General features: G+C 38.7%; 3 protein-coding genes across 5 annotated transcripts in view; 2 read left to right on the top strand and 1 right to left on the bottom strand.

Annotated features, from left to right (window-relative positions):
* Window positions 1-716: 716 nt before the first annotated feature.
* Window positions 717-5,575, bottom strand: LOC106875490 (uncharacterized). The gene is made up of 3 exons (XM_014923660.3): window positions 5,097-5,575; window positions 2,231-3,143; window positions 717-1,168 (listed from the first exon to the last, which is right to left on the bottom strand). The coding sequence occupies exon 2, from the start codon at window positions 3,126-3,128 to the stop codon at window positions 2,241-2,243; it is 888 nt and encodes a 295-aa protein (XP_014779146.1). The 5' UTR covers window positions 3,129-3,143; window positions 5,097-5,575; the 3' UTR covers window positions 717-1,168; window positions 2,231-2,240.
* A 980-nt stretch (window positions 5,576-6,555) lies between these two features.
* Window positions 6,556-8,138, top strand: LOC106875489 (uncharacterized). The gene has a single exon (XM_014923659.3). The coding sequence runs from the start codon at window positions 6,577-6,579 to the stop codon at window positions 7,876-7,878; it is 1,302 nt and encodes a 433-aa protein (XP_014779145.2). The 5' UTR covers window positions 6,556-6,576; the 3' UTR covers window positions 7,879-8,138.
* Window positions 8,139-13,194: 5,056 nt separating this feature from the next.
* LOC106875487 (tudor domain-containing protein 7) overlaps window positions 13,195-22,923 on the top strand; it is a 40,539-nt gene continuing 30,810 nt past the window's right edge. For 2 of the 3 annotated variants that reach the window (XM_089340519.1, XM_089340521.1), the window contains exons 1-2: window positions 13,195-13,341; window positions 21,661-21,742. In XM_089340519.1, the coding sequence (XP_089196645.1) occupies window positions 21,667-21,742 (76 nt within the window). In that variant the 5' untranslated portion in view covers window positions 13,195-13,341; window positions 21,661-21,666. The remainder of the gene's footprint in view (window positions 13,342-21,660; window positions 21,743-22,923) is intronic. The other variant, XM_089340520.1, reaches the window with a different exon arrangement.

The following is a 22,923-nucleotide window of genomic DNA, read 5'->3' as shown; positions in this document are numbered from 1 at the left end:
TTTATCATGTTTAAAAGTGCATAAATTTTAAATTTTGTTAATAATTTTATAATCTTTATAATTTTTTAATAATTTTATTTTCATTCCTGTTGGACCCCTCTTATTTGTCCACAACAGCTTTTTTTCAATTTGGCAGCTATCATTTTTTTCTTTTACCTCCATCCCAAAGATGGAGCAATCATTTGGCTGAGTTTAAAGAACACATTCAGTTAGCAATGCAGGAGCTAACTCCTGAAATGCTTCAAAATGTGTTTCACAATGCTAAGGAGAGATTTGAAGTATGCAGGGATACACACATGTTGAAAATTTTCAATAAAAGTTTGACGTAAGATTTATAAATCTATTTGTTTTGGTGATAAACATAGAATTCTGTCAGTTTTTAAAAATTTTCTCAATTTCATTGAAACAGATAGTTAATTCTAGAACACCCTGCATGGTGTAACATTGTTAGTTGTTGCGTTGGTCGAGTTAATAGTAAAATCAAAGGTCTTCTTGCCGTAAACATCTCATCTTTTTGTTAAGCATATTGTATCAAAGAGTATATTATCCAAAATGTATCTCTCCTTTATAGGTGTGGCTGTGTGGTTTAGAAGCTTGTTTTCCAATCATGTCACCTTGGGTTCAGTCCTACTGTGCGGCACGTTAGGCAATTCTCTTTTATTTACAGCTCCATGTTGATCAAAGCCTTGTGTATTATATAATTACCATTACATGTATTGATATATAAAATAACACATACAACTCATTTATTAGCATCATATAATAAACAAACAGAAGTTCGTGTGACTTCAATTATTACATGTTTTTTCTTATAAAACATACACATACAGGAGGAGTAAATCTACATATATAATAACACTTTGAATATGGCTCCTGAGAAAGAGTAAAAGTAATTACCCGATCAACAACGGGCATTACTGCTCGTTATCTATATAACTGATAGCAAAGTTTGTATGAAATCATATTAAATCCAGGTTTAGTCACAGATCAATCAAGATAGTAAAAGTTTTAACTGTTTTGTGACAGACAACATAGTGTCTTGATACATTCTAATGAAAATGTGATAGAAAGGGATAACGCCACTCTCTCTTTGGAAGAGAAATTAATTTTGGTGTCGATAGAAAGGCAGAAAACACTGGAAGCACTCAAGTGGAGCGGAAGACATAGCCTGCAAAATTAAGGAAAAAACGTATTAGACTTATTTATCATGAAAAAATGGCATACCTTCACAAGTAGCCCCCCACCTGACTTTATTTTCACCCCCACCTCAATCAAGAGAAGCTGTGTATGTGTGTAAGAAAAAATACTTCTAACAGAAAAGTATGCTATTAAAATGCATTATCATTTACATTCATCCTTTCTTATTTCTTTTTTTTATTTCTTTATTGCCCACAAGGGGCTACATACAGAGGGGACAAACAAGGACAGACAAACGGATTAAGTCGTTTATATCGACCCCAGTGCGTAACTGGTACTTATTTAATCGACCCCGAAAGGATGAAAGGCAAAGTCGACCTCGGCGGAATTCGAACTCAGAACGTAGCGGCAGATGAAATATCGCTAAGCATTTCGCCCGGCGTGCTAATGTTTCTGCCAGCGACATTCATCTTTTCTGCTAGCAATGACCTTCTCAGGCTCTCCAATATTTTAAATTATAATCAGAAACAACGAGGAGCAAGGAGTGAGGTTGCCAAAAGAATTACAATTTTTCAAATTTTTTTTCATAGCATATAAATGTATTTATGGAGAGAAAAATATTGAAAAACATCATATTCGTGAGTGAGAAAGAAACGAGGAGGGTTGTCATAGGATGTGCTAGAAACAACAGCCAAATCTCCCTTAAATCACTCACTTTTTCCTCTGAAAATATTAACAATTTTAAAAATATTTTTTACCAAAAAGGCTTCTGCTATGGTTTTGAAGTGCAAAAAAAAAAAAAAAAAAGGCCAAAACCGGTCTGGAGTAGGATGGTGAGGGAGGGGTGGAAAAAAAAAAGGAAAAAATTTTTTTAAAAAGTATCCATTTTTCTGGAAGTTATGAAGAAACAAAGTCGATGCTGAAAAATGGATGTCTTTTAATGAAATTTTTGTGATTGGGGTGTACAATGCATATTCCATCATTTTCCATTTTTCAGATAGTTGTGATGAAAGAAAATTGAAGGAGTCACACTTGTGTAGGTATGCCCGAAAAAGTACACAGAAATATGTTATAAGAATTATCATTTACATACCTTTCGAAAATCATTGTGGATAAATTTCTGCCACGTGTTTTAGGAAGGTCTTGTAATTCTCCCATGCACGGTCGTACGTCATATTATAAAGTTCTCTGTACATGGCCTCATTGACGTGCGACCATCGCATGTCTCCACTTGACGTGAATTTGTATTTCAGCCTTCTCTTAATTCGGTTCCAGTACGCCTCCACTTGATTTCCACCTACACCACTCTCTGGGTCCCCAAAATTCTGAGTGAGGTCCACAGTCCCATGGATGTAGCCTAGGCTTTCTAGCTTCCGGTAACTAGCCCACTGGTCTGTAAACACTATAGACCCTGGTTCTACGTTGTCTATAATGAGTGCCTCCAGTGTCTCTGCTTTTCTATCTCCAACATGTTGCAGGTATCCTTTTTTCTGGGTGTTGTCATAGAAACCAACGACCCAGTATGAATGCACCACACGCCCGGCTTCGTTTTTTCTCCGAAACATTAAACCTTCGTCTATTTCTACAACATGATTCGGGCCACCTAATTTTTTTTTATCTTTTAATAATTTCTGCGAACAGATTTCACGGCAATACTCGTACCACTGTATTGCTGTGACTTTACTGACATTGGTTGCTGACATGGAACTGGTTACCGGCATTTCAAAAATAAAATCGAAAATAAGATTGAAAATTTTGTACACAGAAAGCTTACTCTTCTCCAAGAAAGTGTTGGTACGGATTGACACTGCATTCTTGCACTTGTGGCACCTCCATACCACCCCATCTATGGCACGCTGAGAAGGCCTTATGCTCATTTCCTTTCCACAACTACATGTCTTCTGATTCGAAATGATTCTATTGTCTTTCAGATATTGTATGAAATTCTTCTCTGATAAATTTTGGGCCATTTCATATCTTGGACAATCCATCTTGAAAATCAAATTCTAAAAAAATTAGGAAAGAAAGTTCTAATAGTCAAAGAAACAAAATCAAAGTTTAAAAATTAGGAAAAAAGTCCAAACAGTCAAAAGATTAGCAAAAGAATTGATTACAGGTGAAAGCTGTGGAAATTGTGATAATAAAACAAATGCTTCCCTCACCACCACCAAAAATGAATTTCTCTTCCAAAGAGAGTGGTATTATTTCTTTCTATCACATTTTCATTAAAATGTATCGAGACACTATGTTGTTGCAAAACTGTTTAAAACTTTACAAACTTGATCAACCTGTGACTAAACCTGGATCTAATTTTATTTTATATTTATATAAATTTTGCTATCAATTATATAGCTAATTGCAAACATAACTTCTTTATGTATACATTTTCATAAATGTTTCCCTTGTGCATTCAATACAACAGATATACGCAGAGTTGTTTGGGGCTTAGCAACCATGGCTGGAGTCCACCGCAAGATTTTCTTCCTTTGGAATTAAGAAAGGTATACGCAAATAACTTCTTTAGCATACACACTCTAGGTAAAACTTCAGTATGAATTATAAAAGGTTCACCAATCACCAAACCTTTCAGGTAGATGTCCCTATTCAATCTGTAGAAAAGGCGGAGGTAGAAACTCCATATGATGCACCCGGTGTAAGCTATGGACACATAAAAGGTGCAGCAATATCAAAGGAAGGTTAATCAGGAAGGTAATTTTTGTGTGTACAGAAAATAGATTCCATCACATGCCAGGGGAAAAAAACTTGAAGTAGCTGATAGCTTCTGCTATCTAGATGACCAAGTCTGTAGTGGGGGTGGATGCTCTGAAAGTGTAGCAGCTAGAATAAGAATAGCCTGGGCAAAGTTCAGAGAGCTCCTACCTCTGCTGGATGTGTAATGTCAGTGTGGATACATGACAGAGTGTGAGTGCCCTGAGAGAAAAGTTGGACATAAGAAGCATCAGATGTGGTGTGCAAGGGAGACGACTACGCTGGTATGGGCATGAGCTCCGTGTGGATGAGAACTGTGTGAAGAAGTGCCACACCCTAACTGTGGAAGGAACCTGTAGAAGAGGTAGACCCAGGAAAACATGGGATGAAGTGGTGAAGCACGACCTTCGAACGCTGGGCTTCATTGAGGCAATGGCAGGAGACCAAGGCCTTTGGAGATATGCTGTGATTGAGGAGACCTGGCAACTAAAGTGAGATCGCAGACATGGTCGATGCTAGTGTTGCATGTCCGGCCTTTGATACGTCGGGCGATATGATATGCTTGAGAAGACCTGTTAAGTCAAGTAAAACCAAAATCGTAGCTGTGGCCAGTGCCCCCCCCCCCCCGACTGGCTCCAGTGCCGGTGGCATGTAAAATGCACCATCCGAACGTGGTCGATGCCAGTGCCTCTTGACTGGCTCCCGTGCCGGTAGTACGTAAAAAGCACGTGATCGATGCCAGGGCCACATGACTGGCTTCTGTGCTGGTGGCACGCAAAAAGTACCCTTTATACTCTCGGAGCGGTTGGCGTTAGAAAGGGCATCTAGCTGTAGAAACATTGCCAGATCTGATTGGAGCCTGGTGCAGCCTTCTGGCTTGCCAGTCCTCAGTCAAACCGTCCAACCCATGCCAGCATGGAAAACGGACGTCAAACGACAATGATGATGATGATGATGATGAATGTGTGTATTATGAAGACAAGAACCTTGAAAGTCCGATACAGAAAAACCAACACTGCTGCAGTTTTTTTAGATTTAGCGACAGTATAACTCCTTCTAGATCGCCAGAAATGTTGGTCCTTTCTATACACGCATTCACCCCGACATTGTGGATATATCACAGTAGTTGGCAGAACACCACGATTCTGGCAGAATCCAATAGTTTTTTGGTCATCCTCAAAAAAATTCATGGATAAGAAAAGTAAATAAAAATTAAGAGGGAGACAACTAGATTCTCATTCTTTACTTACACTGAAATATGTCCTCAAACGGGAATCAATCTTGGAGGAATCTTAGAATACCACTCAATTAGTCGAATCAAGAGACAATATTCTTCAGTGGTTGTACACTTGCGAAAATTGTAATTCACCATGTGGCCTCACTACACGTGGTGACGCTATAGATGGGGAAATGTGGGTCTATCGTTTTGGTCGTTTATGATTACGCGATATGTTGCGATAAGATACTGTGCATGAGTGGACTACAGTCGTAGATTGGTGTAATTTGTGCCGCGAAGTACGTGACGTTTGACTTCCACCAAAACCCACTGGAAATCGGCGGTGTTGATGGTAACGGGTAACCACAAGTTGTGGACTAGTTATCTCCCTCTTATAATTGCCGAATATATTTCTTTTCTCACACAACATTTAAGATATATTCATTCTAAATCACTTTTTTGTAGACAGAAAACGGTATTTCTTCGGAATCCCCACACACCCCATCCTATAACGGTACTATTCAAGAAGAGTACCCCCTATAACTTTTGAACCAAGCACAGAATTTTGTCAGTGATCAGGTCGCGGTCTCAAAGCGACGAAAATATTTTGACAAATTAAATTTAAATGTTGAAGTGAATCTAACGGTTTTTGTGTGTTATTTTAATTGACTTATAAACACCTTCCACGCTGCAATTGTTTTCGTTCCAGCACACCATCTCAGATCAGGTCACTTGCTATGCAAGTACATCTCCGTAATTTTTTATTTATTTTTTCAGAATCCTGTATTCGATATCGGAGATTACGATGTAGGAATTTTTTAATTTTTTTATTAATTTCAATACCCCAACCCCAATTTATTTGCTTTGTTTACTGTTGACAAGACGTGCTGCCACGCACAAAAGGACAATTTCCAAATCTTGTTTCCGGATTGGGTGAAAATTATGAAACTTTTAAACCTCTATAACTTTTCAAAAACATTTTTCTGGAAAAAGTGAAACAAGCACTTTAGTACCGGAGACCTTTCATCTAATTCTTCCAAACCATTCTGTCAAAAATTGTAATGTGCTTATCGCATATAACGTGTTGTTTATCGCATTTGCATTAATTACATATTGAATGCCTGAATGTTTGTTTGTTCATTTCTTTTTGTCATTGGGCATTGAGGTGGTTATGTTGTGTGCTAAAAATAACAGCTAAATAAGATTTTTTGGATAAATTAACACAAGCATTTATTTACATAAAACAAAATTACCGGATTATTGTGCCAAATTTTAAAACTTTCGGTAAACCTTTATTATTGAAATGCTGGCAGCCAAACCGACTAGATCCCTTTGCGGAATTAAAACTCAGAACGTAAAGTCGGAAGACATGCTACTAAGCATTTTGTTCGACACACTAACGGTTCTGCAAGCTCACAGCCCAACTGAACAATCCTGCAACTCATTCATCAAAGAAAAAAAATAAATATGGTTATAGTTATCTCCCCTGTAGTTGCTCAGGAATTATTTTCTCGATGGCACCTGTAGAGGGCGTCACTAATCATAACACAAATATGGCTTCCGATGTCAGTAAGTCACGGTTGGATTTTACAGAAGAAGAAATAAGAAAGGAACTCTTTCGGTATGGCATCAAAGATATCAACCAAAGTAGTTTATGTCAATTTCAAAAAGAACTTAAGAATTTGGTGAAAAAAATAACCTCAAGTTCTCTTCGTAATGTTGATAAATCCACTTCGATTTCGTCTTCTTTCAACAACATAACTGACACTTGTTTGAAAATGTCTCCATCGTCTCCTCCAGAACCCATTTCTATAACTTCTCCATCGTTTACATCACGAACTGCCAAGAACGTTGACGATAAGTCGTGTCTGCCTCATACAGGCGATCGTCGTTCTGTTAATTCCATGGACCCGTCGTCTGTTACCGTTTCTCACAATCGGCCCCAGAACACAGCTGAAAGTTCCCAATTGTTCAACAGTGCCAATAAGGTGGATGGTCACTCGGAAATGACACTTAGCCATCAATACACACACACTCAACAGCCACTGACTAATCGATCGGAAACGGAACATGAAAAACAGGAGAATCTCCTTCGAACTTTCGCCAGAACAAACGTTCCGCAGCCAAACCAGGTAAATAGTTTTGATAAACCCAAGAACAAAGAAAACGTTTGGACTCGTCATATTGCACCTTCGTCATCTTCCTCCTCCCTCTCATCACAAGAATCCGTCCCCAAACCATCACAAATCGACACCGGAAAACCTCCACTGCTAAACACTCATGTTACCAAGAGGAAGGTCTCCCGCAAAGGCCCCGATGGTAAACGTTATATCGACAAAAGTGAGTCTGTGTGTAGTATCAGTACCACAAGTAGTATCTGTGGCAGTTGCTGTAGCAGTATCGTTGACCCTGCTGAGTACCAGAATCGTCTGAGAGAGATAACAAACAGAGACGGCCAATTCTGTCAGAGATCCCAAAGTTCTTGTGATAGCCGGTTCAGGTCCTCAATTATAGTTACTCCAACACCGCCGAGGCTGAAGAAAAACAGAAAGACAGACCCCGTGAGCAGGTTCCACGAATTTCAGAACTACTGGAACATGCACAAGCCTCCCGGTGAAAATAATCACAACGCCCTTCGGTGGAGCATTAAAGAGAAAATTGCCAAACACGACGTCATTGGAAGCCGTCCACGGAAAACTTTCGTGCCCAATAATTATGTGATACCCTCACAAAAACCGAGACATTCTCTTCGATGGCAGGTACGGACTGATCTTGCCTATGGTGTCATGCCGTCCACCAGATATAACGACAATTAAGGACGTTTTCCTCTATGTGTGTGATTTTCGTTTGCATCTGTTCATTCTTCGTATACTTAGTTGTACAAATTAAGTTGATATATATATATAAATCAAGTTGATGTATATATGTTGATTTGTTCAAATTAAGTTGTATATATTTTGATGTGTGTACAAACTTTGTAAATATCTCTAAATGTAAAAACAAGTTTTTCACCAGAACGAACGCATTTAATAGAAACAACAAAAATTGTATAATATACAATGTATTTATATTTCTACTACGTGTATAGTTTTTCTTTCCTGTATTTTTAAAATGAGGTATTATGTACATTATTTACAATGGGCAGATAGGTGTCCTGACCCTGTTTGTTATCTCAACGTTTCGGCTGATGTACTCTCCAGCCTTCATCAGGTGGAATTCCGAACCCAACCCTTTATTTGACTAATGGAGGCTGGAGAGTACATCAGCCGAAATGTTGTGATAACAACAAACAAGGTGAGGACACCAATCCATCTGTTGTAAATAATGTAGTTTTTCTGTCTTCAGTTAATACCTCATATAGTATTATGGCAACTTTGTGCCAAATAAAATTATTTTGTTTCAATCCTACTTCCCCAGTCTGGGATTGGAGGTAAGCGATCTCAACCATTTTCAACAGTGTTAAAAAAAGTGAGGTAAAATTAACTGGTTTCGGATGTGAATTGAACTTCCAGAAATTAACCATGCTGTTCTGCTGTTCTTTATTATAACAGAGAACTGTTGGGTAATTAACCCTTTAGCACTCAGATGATTCTGTCGAATGTAATGCATATTTATTCATTCTTTTGAGTTCGTCATGCATTATCTCACAGCTTTGAGATTTTGACATTGTGATTGTTTATTTTCAGAATGATATTGTTAAGTAGGTGTGAGTGGCTGGATCTGACCAGTTGGAACACAAAGGAGGTAGAATATTTGGGCCGGATATGGACAGTTTAATTGCCAAACGGTTGAAATCATTGTTTGTGCTTGAGGGAATTAAAAATTAGCATATGGACTTTTTTTAAGATTGCTAACTTCAGTTCCATTCAAAGTAAATGTTGCAGACTCTGTCATATTTACTATGAAGACATCCCCAAAGACATTTTAAAGATTAGACTTGGAGACTATTCATCTAGTTGCACATTCCTTAACAGTTTCCAGAAGATTGATAAGCTGAACAAGATAGGAGTTGCAAACTGGTGATGCAAACTTTGGACGTACCATAGCCATATACAGCTTTAAAAGATAGATTCCTTATATCTTAGTCCTTATCAATCAATCTAAATATTAGAGATTTTGTGATATAAGGTGAAGAACATGCAAAGTGTGTACATCCATATAAGATTCATCATATATCACCATTGCTTTAACATCAACATCTCCATGCTCACATTGGTTAGACAGAATTTGTTGAGGATAGATTTTCTATGGGGTGGATGCCCTTCCTGTTGCTAACCCTCATCTGTTTCCATACAAGATAATAATATTTCCTCATGGCCAGACATGTTTGTTGTGAGAGATGAAGGATAACCAACACCACTTGTATGATGGCTATGCTTGCCTACAACCATCGCATGATGTCAAGACAAGGATACACACAAACACACACAGTCGTACACATAGATAAGGACAAGGAAGCCCTTGGAATTCCAAGATGCAGCCACAAATATAGATTATGTCATATCTCTGTGGAAGACATCATACATGTGATTAGCAGCTGCCTAAAAATGTCATCAAGGTACTAACTACTTCCCTATGTGACATGACATAGTTGCAAAAACAATATACAATGCCATTTGGTAAAAAAAAAAACTGCCCTGGAATAAATATAGAGAACCCCCTTGTTATTGAATACATACATAAATACCAGCACAAGGAATGCTTGTGTAACATTCCCATCAAAACATCTGTCAAGTGTAAGCATAACAGGTCAGATATTGTTTTTGGGGACAGACAAGAGAAGGTAAGTACCATCACAGAGGTCAGCTGTCCTGCTGATGTGAATATCGCTTTTTAAATCAAAGAGAAAGACGATAACTGTGGAGAGCTGTTTCGAAACCTCTAGCTTCTATATCTGGATTACTAATTTACATTTAAACCAATGATAATTGGCGCACTTCATTTTGTAAGTAAATGCCTGTCAGTCTGGATAAGCTTGGATTTTCAGAAAAAAAAATCAACTGACTGATTCGCATGTTGCAAATACAATCTGTAAGTGGAACAGTAAGACTCTGCAAGACTTTTCTCAGGTTTAAAATCTGACATTGTTTTCATTATTTACATTCCAAAGATGGAGCTTTGTATCTTTGTTGGAAACAAGCTCCTTCTTCAGAGGAAGAATTTAAATGATTAAAAATCGAAAAGAACATACATAATATTTGTACAATGGGCTTCTTTCAGTTTCTGTCTACTGAATCCACTCATGAGGCTTTGGTCAGTGCAAGGCTGTAGTAGAGTACACTTGCCCAAGCTGTCACACAATGGGATTAAACTCAAGACAATATGGTTAGGAAACAAGCTCCTTAACCACACAGCCACACTTGCACCTGCAAAATTCTACACTTTTATTTATCAATCCTCACCACACACTAACCATGTGGTCTTGGGTTCCATCCCAATGTGTGACAGCTGGGGCAAGTGTATTCTACAACAACCTTGGGCTGACCAAAGCCTTGGGAATAGATTTGGTAGACAGAAACTGGAAGAAGCCCATTGTGTAATACACACACACACACACACATAGATATGTATATATATACGTATGTATGAAATATATATATCTATATATATATATATATATATATATATATACTCCAAGAGAGTTAGGGGTTGAGGATTCAACCCACTAAGGGATAGTATCTATCCAATATACTGCTGGGAGGGTACCCAATTATTGTTACACTAGTGTTATACCAAGTGTAATATGTGGGTGCGGGTAAAAGGGGGGTTATTTTACCCTAAATTTATATAGCAATGAGAAAATGGAGGAGAATATGCAGTATCCATCGACTTGCAGACAATGTATTCTGTTGATTAATCTGTTTATACTGCTAATTCCTCTCATCTAATTGGACAACTATTGTTTTAAACTATCTAGGCTTAGCTACGGTTGGATAGACACCAACCGGTCAAGAGGGTTAGGCGCGCATGCATACGTACACATACATACACACACGTGTGCTTTATATATTTGTATCTATATATACACGCATACATATATGTATATATACACATATACATACACACGCACACATCCCTTCATTTCTGTATATACTTATATAGATGGAGTGTATATACCAATACAAAGATTAAATGAGGAAAGTGGCAGACAAAAGTAAAGGAGTGGAACAAAAATAAGATTTCTTTGAGAGGAGAATGGACACTAGGGGAAAGTAGTAGCAGATAAAGTGGTATGGGTGTTTGCAGGCTGAAAAGTGAGCAGCAGTGAAGCAGAAGTAACAGGTGAAAGGCACAAAACATCCAGACGGATGATACAAAAACGGGACAAGAAAAAACAAGGACGAGTCATTTGGAGTTTTCTTTCCTCAGTCGAGTTCCAGATTATCATTGCAATTTCGGCTGGTTATACTCGAGATTTCTCCAATCTGGCCAGCCCCAAGGAAAAAACTAAGCTAAGAGCACTAGATTCCTTGGAAGAAAACAGCGAATGTATACAAAAACAAGGACGGAAAAAGAAACAGAGAAATGGTACACAAATACAAATGTAAATAACAGACATTAACAAGAGGTGTCTTTCGACTAATGACGAATTAAATTAAACTGGCATGGGCAGAAATGTTAGCATGCTGGGTAAAATGCTTTGCAGCATTTTGTCTGTCTTTATGTTCTGAGTTCAAATGCCACTGTGGTTGACTTTGCATTTCATTCTTTTAAGGTCAATGAAATAAGCACCAATTGGGGACTGGGGGGGGGGGTTATTGATTAACCCCCTTCCCCAAAAGTTTCAGGCCTTGTGCCTATAATAGAAAGGATTCATCACCATCATCATCATCCTTTAATGCTTGTTCTCCATGCTGGTATGAATTAGTTTGACTGGAGCTGGTAAGGTGGAGAGCTGCACCAGACTCCAGTCTTTTTGGGCTTGACTTCTACAGCTGGATATCCTTCCTAATGCCAACCACTCAGCAACAGCCACTGGGTTTCTCTTATGTGTCCCTGGCATGGTTGCCTTTCACACGTCACTGACACTGGCCATGACCATGATTTCACTTAGATTGATGTGTCTTCCCAAGCGCAGCAAGTCGCCAGATGTCTTGGCGACTTGTCATTGCCTTCATGGGACTCAACACTCGAAGGTCATATTTCACAACTTCATCCCACGTCCTCCTCAGTCTACCCCTTCTACAGATTCCCTCCACAATTATATATGTAAAAATTAAATTAAATAGTTTGTACTTCATTGTGTTTTGCAATGTGTGAGCTTCCCCAGTCTGTGGAATAATTCTCTTGCATGAAACCAATCTGTGGTGCAAAAAATGCTAGGAACTGCTGCCTTATTATACTATTCTGGCCGTTTGAGCCCTGAGTTCAACTGTTACTGAATGAACTTTGTCTTTCATTTCTTCAAGGTTGAGCCATAAAGTTTAGTTTTAGTTTACCATTCCAAAGTGGTAGATTAGTTGAACTGGTGAACCAGTGATGCCTTGTAGAGTATATTTGGTCTGGTTAAATGAGATGGTATTTGTTCTGGCTCAGTGCATTCCAAGTTTCAATCCTGCCTCTTGTCATTGGGAAACTGAAAGGATGACTGAATTGGGATGTTAATATCTATCACCTGTTACTCTCAAAAGCCGTATACCAGTTGACGACACATTTTCAAACCTGTACAGTCTCTCTCTCTCTATATATATATAAACATACATAAATTTCTCTCTATATATATATTCCATTAATTGCGCAGTTAAGCTCAATTAACGTGAAAACGGTCTTTTTCCTTTTCGTCGCCGTAATACGAAAACATTTGCAAACGAGAGGCATCAATAGCCATACTGACGCAAATGTTTATGTATACTGCTGACATATTTTGAATATTTTTAAACAAAGCATATTTTTTTAATTCCAGTGTTTAACCAGCTAGAGGGAAGAGATAATTATTGAAAGAGGAAGGAAAAGAGACAGAAAGACTTATTGTCATTTCAAAATGGGATGGGCGACAACAGTTGACATATACACACATATATATATATTTATATCTACGTTTGTCTCAGGATGTATGTGTGTATATATATATATATACACATAAGTAGATACGAATGTAATCGCGTGATTAAAGTAAAATGCGTATATTTAGAGGACATGGATCTCGAGTTATCTCCCTTGCACGAGCTCTCTAGTGTTATTTACAATTCTTTGAAGCTTCCTGAACAGAAAGTGATCAATGGTTGGCATATAGCGATTTACCACCGCCAGAGAACTCAGCATTCAACCAGCTTTGCACGGTAAATAACACACACGCAACATACACATACCTATATATGTGTGTACACGTCTGTGTATCGATATATATATATATATATATATATATATATATATATATATATATATGTACGTACGTGTATGTGTGTCTCTATACGTATATTTAATGTCATTTGTAAACGTAATACGATGTTGGAATTCTTTGCGACTTAAAATATTTTGTTTGTATCTACGTGTATGTATGTCTGTGATTTCTCTTCTAAAGAAATGTTTGTGTGTGTCTATGTGGTTTCGCTTCATAACAAATGTACGTCTTTCCAGCTCTCTCCTAATGAAATATATCTGCGTGTCTATTTCGTCTTCTAAACAAGTGCATGTTTGATATATGTCGTTTATCTTCTACAGAATTATTTTGTCCGTGTCATTTTGCTTCATAACAACTGTATGCCTTTGTAGTTTCTCTACAAAACAAATATGTCTCTGAATGGGTCTTCTAAACAAGTATTTTATATATTTGGTCTCCTGTTCGAAACCGTGTGTATGTGTTCATCGCCTCCGAGATAAATGTTTGCGTCTATCGCATTTCTCCTCGAAGCAAGTCTCTGTGTGGTACCATGTCTTCCGTTCTCTGACTCTAATCTGTGGATGGACTCAAGAGCGACACACACACTTGATGGCGTTGTATTTTTATTCGCTGTCCATTTACACCAGTCATAGAGTACGGAGGTCGATTTCCACTGTACACCTCCCCTAAATTTGTGGCCTTGTTCGTAATTTAAAAATCGATAACATTTTGTAACATGTTTTCTATAATGTTTTGGTCGAATTATTGTGCGTGTCACACACATGCGATGTCTTGTATATAGTGTTTCCTTTTAAACAAGTATTTTGCGTGCACTGGTTAGTTACATACTACATATAAGGTGTGTGTGGGTATATATATATATATGTACATACATACATACACATCTCAATTTAGTCACAACGTGTATTTTTGGTTTTGTTTTTTACTTATTTTACTAATTTCGTGTCTCTGTGTGTGACATCTTTGAATGTAGTAATTTAAGTGGTCGGAACATTTGGATAGTTAAATTAGAACCTTGTGGCTGTAAACTGCTGCAGCATGAACCATACATGAATTGGTTGTATTTACACACCACACTGTACACAAGACAAACACTTGAGCTAATGCTAGATATAACAACCAAATCTCCCCCAAGTCACTCTACTTCCTTGAAGGAAGAAGAAAAAAAAAAGCTGTACATTCAATAGATAATATTCACAAAATGATGATATTGAGTACTTTTGATCATTGTTCTTCGCAAAGGATGGCCTCGGGTTAAACAACAGCACATGAGCGTTTGGCCCAGAAAGGCCATGCACAGTTTGCCTCAATTAAACCCAGCTCATCACGATCCTTTGTACTAATTTCTTAAATAGCGCCGTCCTATTTGTTGTCTTACACAAGCGAGGAAGAAAAACATCCGGTTATAACATGAAAAGACCAATGGTAGGAACGTCAGTGTGAGATCGGATCGAACAACGAGTTAATTCGAAAGCAGAGTGGAGTGAACGATGTGTTCATTGATTGAATGACCTATAATAGCACAAAGTATAGCTGGGTCGGGTATGTTGCAAGGCTCATAAACAACAAATAGACCCGAGCGGTTGTTGAGTGATATCTTAGAGATTGGAAGGGACAATTTGTAAGGCTTCCTAGACAAGGAAGACGATATAATTAATAAAAAAAAAAAAAAATTTTAATTCAGGGCCAAATTTAAGGGACGAATATAATGAAGATACGAATGGAAACGTGTATAGGGACATCTGATAGTCTTTGGGTGAAAGAAAATAAAGGAGGTTCAGTTAATTATGATTTTATTCAACATATTCCTTCTTTCAGATTCACACACTTATTGCAGCAGCAGTCCTTCAGTTTTTCTAAGCCCTGTAAAAGAACTAAGGCCTCCAACTGGGACTTTCACAATACCCTTAAAGCCAGGAACTTTTCAGCACACCCTTATATATATATGTGTGTGTGTGTGTGTATATGTGTCACATACACATTATCTGTAAACGTCCACTTTTCCTTGCTGGAAACCTGGTGTGGCTTCTGGCCTTGCTAGCAGCTGTCACCATGCAACCCATACTGGCAAGGAAAATGGACGTTAAATGCTGACACACGCACACCAACACACATAGTAGATTGACAGATGAACCTAGACAGTACAGTTTTATTTAATTGCTAAGAGTGCACAACAGTTCAACAAGTTGTTGGTGCTATGGCATTGTGTCTATGCATTTAAACATGTGAAAATGGACCTGAATGTGCCTATGCATTTAAACGTGAAAATGACATTAAAAAAGTATGGGATATTTACAAGTTATGGTTTCTGCTGCTGCTGCTGGTTGCCATCGCAAAATGTGACACCAGCCTTAAGCTACAACACTTTGCCATAAATAGAAAGTTTAACCTATTTGTGTACATAATACAACTATATCCTCAATTAATCCGGAATAATAATTATAGGGAGAAATTTACCATCTCAGGTGGGAATGCGGTGTTCACTCTACACATTCAGAATATAAACCCCTGAATGTATGTGTGTGTGTATGTATGTATAGATGTTTGTGTATATATGTATGTATAGATGAGTGTGTATATGTATAGATGTGTGTGTATATGTAGGTATAGATGTGTGTGTATATGTTGGTATAGATGTATGTGAATGTATGTAAAGGTGTGTGTATATGAATGTATAGATGGGTATCTGTGTGTATGTATAGGTGTGTGTGTATATGTTTGTCTAGATGTGTGTGTGATTATGTGTAGGTGTATGTGTGATTGTGTAAGTGTGTGTGTGTGTATGTGAATATATGTAGGTGTGTATGTGAATATGTGTACACACACACACAAACACACACCTTGTTTCATTCATTAGATTGGCCATGCTGGGGCACTGCCTTGGAGAACCTTTCGTTGAATGAATGCCCCCCCCCCCCGTACTTATTACTTTTTATTGGCCTCTTGCTGAACTGCTAAGTTACAGAAATATAAACATACCAGGGTTGTCAATCAGTGGTGAAGGACAAACTCAGACACCCACAGTTCAAAATGTAGAAAAGACAGTGATGGGTGAGGGGGGTGGGGCATACGGACCCTGGTTGAGAGCCACTGCTCTCGAGCAGTCTTGCTTCATTTCTTTCCAATTGTCACACAACTGCTACATTCAGTGCCATGTTTTGCTACTATGTAACATTGCACTTTGTGCATGAACCTCATAAACCTCATATAATTGGTCCTTCTTTTTGGAGAGAGGATGTCTTTATTGCCAGCAGATGTAACAGAAGCAATCTAGGGATTTTTTTTTTTTTGATACAGTAGACTGCCACTAATCCAGCAACCTGTGATCCCGCACTAATTTTGGCTAGAAAAATTTCAAATTTCCCGGGTTGCTGTACGAACTAGCTGCTACAATTTGTTGACACTGCTTGCTGCATAAACATGCTTGCATTATTTGTAAACAAAGGCAGGCCTTTCCAGTGTTTTTTTTTCTTTTTCATTTATTATTATATCTTTTCCACTTTTAGCCCCAATCATTCTTCCAGTGCATTAAGGAAGTGCTTCTCATAGCGTAAAGTGTAAACTCCATAAATTGTCTATAAAAGAAAAAGTTGAACTGTTGAAAAAACTTGACAGTGGTTTGTCTGTGAAAAGATTTTGTGAATTATACAATATTGGATCTTCAATGGTTTACTACAAAAAAAAAAAGCAACAGAAAGACCAGTTACTCCGTTTCTTTACTAAGTCAAAGAAACAATTGATAATCAATAATCTGGCAAAATCACTAATCTAGCACTCTCCAGGTCCCAACGATGCCGGATAATCTACAGGTACATCTATAGTGGCTGTAGTTTCAGTGGGGGGAGGGAGCGTTAGTGGTGCTCCATCTTAGCACAAGAGCCTGTATCTTATCTAAACTCTCTTCCTAATCAGTTGAACAATAAACTCTGTTACATAACTTGGCCCATCCGTTTGATATCTCTGCAGTTGCTGCCTTCTACTACACCCCCTTTGCACTTGTACTAAATGATGGTGATGATGATGATGATACTGCTACACCAGTCATTGGAATAGAGCACCTCCTTACCCAACCCCATTCACTGTGCAAGTGCTTAGCGTTTGGCTGAGAGTCCAACCACTTCCCTTGTCTTTCATAGCCTTAAAAAAGTATTTGACCTGCACAGCTATCAACTTCAGTGGCAACTCCCCCTCTTTAGTCAGTCTACTTTGCCTAAACTCTCCCCCCCCCCCACCTCTCTCATATACATTCTCATCACTCATCATTGGAAATCAGGGCAATGCACTGCTATCATTCCATATCCACATCCTGAAATGCCTTCATGTATCGCCAGACAACCTCACATTTCTGATTCTCTTATCACTGAACATTGGCAAACCTTTCACTTCCCTTTCATCCACTTTTTTCCAGGCCTGTCTTTTGCCTTTTATGGCTCTACTTATACCCTTCCACCATCTGTCTAGCTGGTGCCATGCTGCCTACAGATTTTTGGTCTGTGGCTCACTACAGGATGTCCCTTACAAGCTCCCAGTTGTTGTCAGTGGCTCATCATCATCATCATCATCATCCCCCTCCTCCTAGATTTGTATGCATTAAACCTGTTGGAAACTAGAAAGAAATGAGGCAAGCATTCTTTGCTGGATGAATGCATTTGCAAGAGAAACTGGGGAGTTGAATGTGTTGTGTAAGAGCGGAGGCTGTGGTGGTAGGGACATATGTTGCAGGAGGATGACTGCTACATAAGCAAGTGCCTGGTGCTCAAAATAGATGGTACCTGCAAAAGAGGGAAACTGAGAAATATGTAAGACAAGATGGTGAATGATGAGACTGAGATGTTACATCTGATGAAGGAGTCGACAGAGGGCTGTGTTGACTGAAAATACAGGTGCTGCAGGAGACCTTACCTGTAAGTTTAGTGAAGTTCTCATTAAATGGTGGAGTAATGTACATCCCCATTTGCTATTTACTTTTCTTCCCTTCTCATCATCTCTTACTGTAAAGTACAATGCCTGCAATTGAATGGAAATCACTTGACCTGTGCATATGAAATGTTCCTTGCCCCTACCTCCACTATCCATATCTTGCTACTCCTCTTCTCTCTCCTTCCAAACTGTGAGTTCCATTCCTGGCAGTGTGTTTTGTCTCTTCAGCAAGACACTTCATTTCACATTGCTCCAGTCCACTTGGCTGGCAAAAATGAGTTCTACCTGTAATTCAAAGGACCAGCCTTGTCACACTGAATCTCCCTGAGAATTACATTAAGGGTACACATGTCTGTGGAGTGCTCAACCACTTGCATGTTAATTTCACAAACAAGCTGTTCCTTTAATTGGATCAACTGGAACCCTTGTCTGTTTTAACCAACAGAGTGCCAATTATCCCAGATTTGGGGCTGGCATTACAATCTTTAAATACTGAAACAAAGAAAAGAAAAGAATAAAAAAGAATGTGTGTGTCTGTGTGTCCTATATTTTATACAGTATTTCTCTCTCTCATATGTATATGTGTTTGTGCATGTTTATATTATTCTGTATTGATTGTACCGTCCATGTATTTGTTTTTTTTTTGTTCATTCCACTCTCGCTTTGTCTATTAACACCGTTTCCTCCAGTGTCTGTACTCTGTACTTGACTGGTAATCCTCTCTGGAAACACCTCCTTTCAGGCAAAATAAAAAACTTTGGTGAAATAAGCCCTTTTACGAGAAGAGATAGGTAATTAACGAGTTTCATCTAACTGAACACATCACCCTTCTCTCTCTCACACACACACACACACACACACACACACACACACACACTATACTATTAATGGTTTCCTCTGTCCAGGTACAATACCACAAATGGGTTGTTAGGTTACATATTGTCGATTGAATCAACAACACGTCAGTTTGTATCATTAATAAGTATACAAGGTCTGATCAATAAGTATCCGGATTGTTGCCATAGTAACGAAGCTAAAGCATGCTGAGTGAAGCTGTTTAGCACAGATTGACCTTGGACTCTGCTGTGCATGCGCGCTATGTTTTAATTATTCTAGCTTAATTCCGCTGTTTATAGCAGTGCTTGGACGGAAGATGTGTAGCGTGTGATCGACGCATTGGCAATGATAGAGAAAGTTGTCATGGCGATATACCTGCTCAGAGGCTGACGCAAAGTTGCAGAAAGAGTATGGAAAGGAGTATATGAGCCGCACACAGGTGGACGAGTGGTTCAGACATTTCCAAGATGATTGAAAAAATGTCGATAGTGATGAATATTCTGGGAGATCCACAACCAGCAGAACTGGGAAAAACATTGCAAATGTGCATGCAGCTACACTGGAGTGGAGTATTATACAACAGTATTTGGCCTACTCTGTCACTCAGTGTTACTCAACAACAATTTTGGCCTATCCTGCCACACTCAAGAAGAGTGTTACTCAACAGTAACATTTGATCTACTCTGCCTCACTCAGGTGTGATATAACTCAATAACAACAATATTTGACCTTTTATCATACTCAAGTAGTGTTACTCAACAAGATTTGATCTGCTCTGCCACACTCAAGTAGCTTTACTCAACAACAATATTTGACCTACTCTGCCACACTCAAGTGGAGTGTTACTCAACAACAACAACAACATTTGACCTACTGTGTGTCATAGCCAAAATCTTCCTTCTTAAACTGTCTACTATTTGTAGCTGTTGGCTGAACAATATGTACTGACCTTAGAGAGGTCACTGTGAGGTTAGTGAAGTGGGTGATGTTAGGGTGAGGGTGAGTGGGCTCTGTTAATGATAGGAAAATAGCCAAATAGCCCTTCGACTCTGTGTGTGCGAGAGAGAGAGAAAGAGAGTGAGTGATATAGGAGAAAATCACTATGCTCAATTTAACTCACCTGTGTTGTGTGGTAGGTGAGAATTAACACATACAAACACACACAGCTAGAAAGCAAAGAGAGAGGTGAAGCCAGACAGACAGACAGACACAGAGAGAGAGAAAGAGAAAAGGAAGTTAGTGTGAGCAAGGAAAGATAAGGAATGGTTGATTGGGAAGAAAAGAGAGGGAGGAGGAGGAAGAATTGGTGGTGGCTGGAATGAAGAGAAATATAGAAAGAATGAATGAGGAATAGGAAGAGAAAGGAAAATAGATTGTGGTGGGAGGTGAGGGTGGAAAACTAAAGGATTGTATGTGGAGAGAGAAGAGAAGTCAGCAAGGAAGGTGGTGGTGGAGGAGGAGGAGGAGGAGGAGTGAGTGATGGTGGTGGCAATGGTTGTTATTTTTTTTTCCTATTGGTTTCCTCTATGGTACTTCAGTTTGTATTTGATTCATAAAAAAAAAAAAAAGCTCTCTTCGTTGACATGAATAACTCTATAGGTAGGCAGGTAAGCTGATATTCCCACCTGACTCCATCAAATACTATTATTACTGATTTCTGAGTAAAAATGCCTGGAATATTTTTGTTTTTGTTTGTTTTGGTCCTATGGTGGCCCTTAAATAATTTAGCAAGAATCATCCTGCTTTAGTCAGCCATGAACATTCTAGCAAGAACCTCCATGAGATTTTTCCCCACTCAAGACTACAGAATTGAATATCTTATCTTTTGCGGTCATGCTGGAGCACCACCTTGTAGAATTTTTAGTTAAATGAATCGACCTCAGTACTTTTTATTTTTTATTTTTACTTTTTGAAGCCTGGTACTTATTCTGTCAATCTTTTTTTGCCAAACCACTAAGTGGGACTGAACCTGGGACCATGTGGTTTGGAAGCAAACTTCGTACCACACAACCATGCCTGTAATGGAGAGGGGGAAGAGGATTTGAGGGAAATCTAGGGTGCTATTTCTGGCAGCTTGAGTGACCTCATTGAGGGTCCCTTGTTATTACAGTGTCTGTCCCCTTTTATACACTGTCTATTTTTTTAAAACCCTTTTGGTCCCAACCCAACTGAAGCTTCCTGTTGTTCTATGATACAATCTTCCTGTTTCTAAGTGACTTGATTTAAACCTTCCATCAAAATTTCATGTTAGTTTATGCTTCAAACACTGGCCTAATAATCTTTTCTGCTATAAAGGCAAGGCCTGTTCATTTTGGATCAGAGGAAATGGTGTGATCTTGTAGTTTTAAGCTATGTAACTGGAGTTCACATATCTGACATTACCAAAGATTGGAACTAACTCTCATAAACTTTACAATTAATGCATTTTAATTAATATACCTGCTTCCTCCCAATTTGATTGATATAATTTGGTTTTGTTTTTTTCTGTTCTTGTTTTCAGTCCAAAATGGATAAACTAAAAATAAATATCCGTGCAGTCTTACAGAGTGCTAAGAATGGAGTGGAGGCTTCCAATTTTGAAGGTAAATTGTTTTTTTTTTTTTAAGGTATTATCATCGAGGTAAGACTGTGGTGGTGGCTGAGACTTTGGTTAGAAGGTGAGGGCTTCATACCAAAATTCCTAGCGCTTTATTGTCCATCCTGTGTGCCATGCTGAATCTCCCCGAGAACTATGTTAAGGTTATGCGTGTCTGTGGAGTGCTCACCTACTTTATCATCGTCGTTTGATGTCCGTTTTCCATGCTGGCATGGGTTGGATGGTTTGTCAGAGCTCTGGAGAGTCAGCGGCTGCACCAGATCAGATTGGAGCCTGGTGCAACTGCTGGCCTTCCAAACCTAAGTCAAACTGCCCAACCCATGCCAGCATGGAAAACGGACATTAAATGATGATGATGATGAGGTTGTTCCGTTGATTGGATCAACTGGAGCACTCTTAAAGGAATAACCGACAGAGTGCCAGTTAATGTTCCCTGTTTCAGTAATTGACCCTGTTTTATAAATTTGTATATTTTCTTATCAATTGTTTCGGTGATCAATTTTATGGTTTGGAGTCTCACTTCACTATCAACTTGTTACTGCTAGCAACAACACATTGCAGACTGTCACTCTTCCTTAACCGTCTAGACAAACAGACATATAATCCTCGTGTGACATCTGACACCTTGTCCTGCTTTCATAAACGGATTTCAGAAACTTTCTTCAGTGATGATATAACAACTTAATCTCCTTCAACCACACAGACATACAATCACTATACATACTAAGGAAACAATTGTTATCTCCCCCTGTCTCTTCAGTTATCGGTGACACAACTGAAGCCCTCACCTGCTACAAACACAAGAGCTCACTATATATATATATATATATATATATATATATATACAGGTGTAGGAGTGGCTGTGTGGTAAGTAGTTTGCTTACCAACCACATGGTTCTAGGTTCAGTTCCACTGCGTAGCACCTTGGGCAGGTGTCTTCTACTATAGCTTCGGGCCGACCAAAGCCTTGTCAGTGGATTTGGTAGACAGAAACTGAAAGAAGCCCGTCGTATATATGTATATGTTTGTGTGCCTGTGTTTGTTCCCCCACCATTGCTTAGACAGCTGATGTTGGTGTGTTTACATCTCTGTAACTTAGCAGCTCGGCAAAAGAGACAGAGACCGATAGAATAAGTACTAAGCTCACAGACGCGGTGCTCCAGCATG

Source organism: Octopus bimaculoides, chromosome 23 (assembly GCF_046866305.1).
Source record: "Octopus bimaculoides isolate indiv1 chromosome 23, ASM4686630v1, whole genome shotgun sequence".
NCBI classification, from domain to species: Eukaryota; Metazoa; Mollusca; class Cephalopoda; order Octopoda; family Octopodidae; genus Octopus; species Octopus bimaculoides.
The sequence above is the reverse complement of the archived record's forward strand: the minus strand, read 5'-3'. Positions and strand labels throughout refer to the sequence as shown.